Source organism: Otolemur garnettii, unplaced genomic scaffold (genome assembly GCF_000181295.1).
Source record: "Otolemur garnettii isolate 467f Iridium unplaced genomic scaffold, OtoGar3 scaffold00012, whole genome shotgun sequence".
In the NCBI taxonomy this organism is placed as follows: domain Eukaryota; kingdom Metazoa; phylum Chordata; class Mammalia; order Primates; family Galagidae; genus Otolemur; species Otolemur garnettii.
Window position 1 is genome coordinate 30,091,950 of NW_003852407.1, and position 5,299 is coordinate 30,097,248.

The window sequence follows — 5,299 nt, forward strand, 5'->3', positions numbered from 1 at the left end:
TGGGCTCAAGAGATTCTCTTTGTCTCAGCCTCCTGAGTAGCTGGTACTGCATGTGTCTGCCATAGCACCGGCTATTTTTAGAGATGGTTCTCGCTCTGGCTCGAGATGGTCTTGAACCTGTGAGCTCAGGCAGTCTACCCGCCTCCAACTCCCAGAGTGTTAGGATTATAGACGAGAGCCCACATTATCCAGATTCTTAAATGGTTAAGGATAAGTGCAATTAAAAATTATTGAACCCAGGCATAGTGGTGGATGCCTGTAGGAGCAGAGGTGGTAAGGTCACTTGAGCCCAGGCATTTGAGGCTAGCTGGGCCAAGAGCAAGATCCTGTCTCTAAAAATAAATACAAAACTAAATAAAGAAAAAGTAATAACTTTACTACTTTTTAAAAAAATTTGAGACTAGGTCTTTCTCTGTGGCTCAGACTGGAGTCCAGTGCCATGGTCATAGCTCATTGTAGTCTTCAACTCCTGGCCTCAAGTACTCCTGCCTCAGCCTCCTGAGTAGTTTGAACTACAGATTTGTGCCACTCAGCCAGCTAATTTTTACATATTTTTGTGGAGACAGGCTCTCTCTGTGTTGCCCAGGTTGGTCTCAAACTCCTTCTCTTAGAAGTTGTTCCTACTTGTGAGCTATGATTTCACAGGATTCTACTGAGGGAGACAAAGTGAGACTCTGCCTCCCCCTAAAAAGTTTATTGAACACCTACTGTGTGCCTGGTACAGAGCAATGCTACAGTTTTTATTAATGTAGATGTTGGTCACAGCAACCTCAAACACTTGGGCTTAAGCAATTCTCTTGACTCAGCCTCCCAAGTAGCTGGGACTACAGGCACTTGCCACAATGCCTGGCTATTTTTTGGTTGCAGTTGTCATTGTTGTTTGGCAGGCCCAGGCTGGCTTCCAACCCTCTAGGCTCAGTGTATGTGGCCGGCACCCTACTCACTGAGCTATGGGCACTGAGCCTACCTCCAGAATTTTTTCATGTTCCCAAACTGAAACTCTGTACCTCATTAAACAGAATCTCTTGGTTTCTGTCTTTCTTGGCACTAGCAACTGCTGTTCTCCTTTTGTCTCTTAAGTGTGATGCTCTAGGTGCCTTATATGTGGAATCATATAGTATTTGTCCTCTTGAGACTGGTTTATTTTTCATTCACATATGTTGTATGTGTGAGAATTTTTTTCCTTTCTAAGGCAGGCTGAATAATCTTTTATTACATATAGGTACCCCATTTTGTTTATCCCTCGCTATGGTGGTGAATGCCTGGCTATTGTGAATAATGCTGCTGTGAATATGGGTGTATAAATATCTATTTGAGTCTCTGCTTCTTGGGCTTTTTTTTTTGAGATAGTCACCCTTGGTAGAGTGCCATGGTGTCATGGCTCACAGTAACCTCAAAATCCTGGGCTCAAGTGATTCTCTTGCCTCAGCCTCCCGAGTAGCTGGGACTATAGGTGCCCGCCATGATGCCTGGCTATTTTTAGAGACGGTGTCTCACTCTTGCTCAGGCTGGTCTTGAGCTCCTGAGCTCAGGCCATTCACTTGTCTCAGGTTCCGAGTGCTAGGATTACAGGCGCTGAGTCTCTGCTTTCAGTTCTTCAGGGTATATACTCAGAAGTGGATTTGCTGGATTATATGATAATTCTATGTTTAGTTTTTTGAGGAAATACCATATTGTTTTCCACAGTGGCTGTAACATTTTATATACTCACCAGCATTATACAGAATGTTCCAGTTTCTCTACATCTTCACCAACACATTATTTTCTGTTAAATTTTTTTTTTACAATAGCTATCCTAATGACTGTGAAGTAGAATTTCTGTTTGTATATTTTAAAAGTTCAACTTTTTATTGACTATGTTATAAAAGAGATTTAGTCAAAAAGACCAAAGTCTGTGTTCCCATCAGACTCCCCAGGTCCTTTGTAGCAGCAGTGGAGGGGCAGGATGTCCTGCTGGGACAGCACCAGCTGCTGGAGTAGGTCCGTCAGCCCCAATGTTGCAGATGAGGCTCCTGATGTTGACATTGGCCAGGGCCTTTGTGAACAAGCCAGGCCGAAAGGGTTCAACATTTACACCAGCTGCTTTAATGAGGGCATTGATCTTCTCCTCTCTGATGGTCACCTCACCCTCTTGCAGAATGAAGGCCAAGCAGACGCAGCCAAACTCAGAGACAGAGGCCATGGTGCAGGCAAGTACATTGCTGGCACCGGTGGGTGCCCTATTAGTTGCCTGATGAAGTGAGAGCCTCATGTGGGTTCCCTCATCCTTGGAAGGAATAAATGCTTTGATGGCATCTGAGGAAAGGGTAGATTTCTGTTTTTTCAGTGATTTAGCTATACTTTTGGAGTCTTCTTACTATTAGAGCAACTCTTGTTCAGGCATGACAACTTGACAATTCTCCCATACTTTTCTAATGATTCAGAATCTGTATTCCTTCACCTGTTCATTTTTTCAAGAATTTTAAAATTTCATTTCTTTATTATTATAGAGACAGAATCCCGTCATGTTGTCTAGGCTGGTCTCAAACTCCTGCCTTCTATCTTCCTGTTTCAGCCTTCCAAAGTGTTTGGATTATGGGTATGAGCCACTGCTCCTGGGCGTTCAAAGAATTTTTTTTCTTCTATTAAACTGTGTTTCTGACTTTTCTCCCTCTCTCTTCTTCCAGCAGCTTGTACTGATTTGAAAGATTCTTTAATTACACTCTTTGTGGGCTTCTCTTGGTGGCTCACACCTTTGGGAGGCTGAGGAGAGAGGATTGCTTTAAAAGCAAGTGCAAGACCACACTGCTGGCTCTGCACCTGTGGCTCAAGTGGCTAAGGCGCCAGCCACATACACCTAAGGTGGCTTGTTCGAATCCAGCCTGGCCCGCCAAACAATGATGGCTGCAACCAAAAAACAAAATAGCCGGGCGTTGTGGTGGGCGCCTGTAGTCCCTGCTACTTGGGAGGTGGAGGCAGGAGACTCACTTGAGCCCAGGAGTTGGAGGTTGCTGTGAGCTGTGAAGCCACAGCACTCTACCCAGGGGGACAGTTTGAGGCTCTGTCTTAAAAAAAAAAAAAAAAAGAAAGATCTCTCTACTAAGTAGTAGAAAAACTAGCTGGGCATCATGGCAGTAGTCCTAGCTACTCAGGAGACTGGGCCAAAAGGATATCTTGAGCCCAAGAGTTTGAGGTTGCTGTGAGCTATGATGACACCCTAACATTCTAACCAGGGTGACAGAGTGAGACTCTATAAGTGAATAAAATAATTAAACATGTTGTGAAGGCTGTGAACCATATTCTGGGAAATAGTTTGGCGTGATCATTATTTTGCACAAATTGTTGCAGTAAGATGCAGAAGGCTTGGATATTTACAAACTAGTTTTGTGACATTAACAGATCAACTTGTTTTTATTTGAGACAATAGTCTCAAGCTGTTGCTGAGGGCAGAGGGCTGTGCTGTCATCTCTTGCTTCAGTTTTTCTATTTTTAGTAGAGACAGGGTCTTGCTTTTTTGCTCAGGCTGGTCTTGAACTCGTGAGCTCAAGCAATCCACCTGCCTCAGCCTCCCAGAATACTAGGATTATAGGTGTGAGTCGCTGTGCCTGGCCTGGATCAACTTTTTTAAAGCCTCATTTCCTTATTTATCAAGTGAGAGAAGTTAGATTAGATTGATTAAAATCTTATTCCAGGCCTACTACATGTATGTCAACATTGATTAGGTATTGTGGGCATGGAAAGATGAATGACACACTTGGACTCTCGAGAACTAGTCTAATAGCTGATCCTCTAAGGGTCTTCTGAATCTTAGGTTTTGTTATCTTATAAATGACAATAAATTGTGATTTTTGTTGCAGTTACTGTAAAATGGGGAAAGGAGAAATTTGAAGGTGTAGAATTAAATACCGATGAACCTCCAATGGTGTTCAAGGCTCAGCTCTTTGCGCTGACTGGAGTCCAGCCATCCAGACAGAAAGTTATGGTGAAAGGAGGAACTTTGAAGGTAAAATACAGCCATGTTTTCATTTGACAGTGCTATGTTATTAGTGAATTAACATCAGATAATGTGTTTAGTGTTATGCAGTATTTTGAGGTATTTTTCATATGGTGAGAGTATATGAGATTAAAACTCTTTTTCATGTTAGCAGAAGGGGAGAACATTATAGTCATTTGATAACACTATAGAATACTATAAAAGCATCATTTAAAATTTTCCTTTAAATTGTGTGGTATCAGTGGATGTGTCTGGGGGTCAGGAAAATGGGACATTTTATAGTTATCTGTATTGTTTGAACTTTTTTTCCTATAAGGATGTATGAAAAATATTTATTTTTTAAGACTAATATAAAATCTATATGTATTTCTCTAGTGATCTTCTGTTAAAGGGAGGGAAAATTTTATCTCTTTTTAAAAATATAGAACAAGTCAGGTGGATTTGTTTTTTTAATAAAAAATAACTACTATAGAATGTATTTTTTTACACACATTTGAATGTTGAAATTCAAAGCCCGTTAACATCTTTACCAAAGCTCTGGTTCTGGAATACTGAATAACTGTTAAGTTTTTCCTTTTGTCTTTTATCGCATTTTACTCATGAAAAAAGATACCCTTTCTCTTAAGATAATTATTATCTAACATTTTAACTCCTATCTGGAGATGTGAGACAAAAATCTTTTGTTTAAAAAGTAGAGGAATCCTAATTTTTTAAAAATTTTACTTCCTTTGGGATAACTATAGTTGAGTCCATGCTTATCATCATCATTGATGAGGAGCCACAGAAAGATGAGAAGTTATTTTACCTTATTGTTTATAATACTATATGAATATAATTTTTTTTTAAATTGAGACAGAGTCTCACTTTGTCACCCTCAATAGCTTGGGCTCAAGTGATTCTCTTGCCTCAGCCTCCTAAGTAGCTGGGACTGTAGGTGCCTGCTGCAATGCCTGGCTATTTTTTTGTTTGTTTGTTTGTTTGTTTAGTAGGCCTGGGCTGAGTTCGAACCCACCAGCCCTGGAGCATGTGGCCGGGGCCCTAACCACTGAGCTATGGCCGCCCAGCACATATGAATATAATTTTAAAAGTATTTTCTTTAGTGGTTAGATATGAAATGCTAACGAGCTGTAGTTAGTTTTAGAGAGAAGGACTAGCTACCTCTGTCTGCTGGGCAGTAAAACACATGTTGGTGAGAAAACTTGTTTATTCCCATAAGTTGCAGTATGAGCCTTTGGCCTTTAGTGAACTTGATAACTTGATTTGTCCTGAACTATGTACTAGTATACTGTGGATAATTATAGAAAATGGTAATTGGGCAGCACCTGT

General features: G+C 40.9%; 1 protein-coding gene across 1 annotated transcript in view; it reads left to right on the top strand.

Moving 5' to 3' along the window:
• The first annotated feature begins 3,842 nt into the window (after positions 1-3,842).
• Positions 3,843-5,299, top strand: part of USP14 (ubiquitin specific peptidase 14) — a 51,158-nt gene continuing 49,701 nt past the window's right edge. The window contains exon 1 of the mRNA XM_023510161.1: positions 3,843-3,982. Within this exon, the coding sequence (XP_023365929.1) occupies positions 3,899-3,982 (84 nt within the window). The 5' untranslated portion in view covers positions 3,843-3,898. The remainder of the gene's footprint in view (positions 3,983-5,299) is intronic.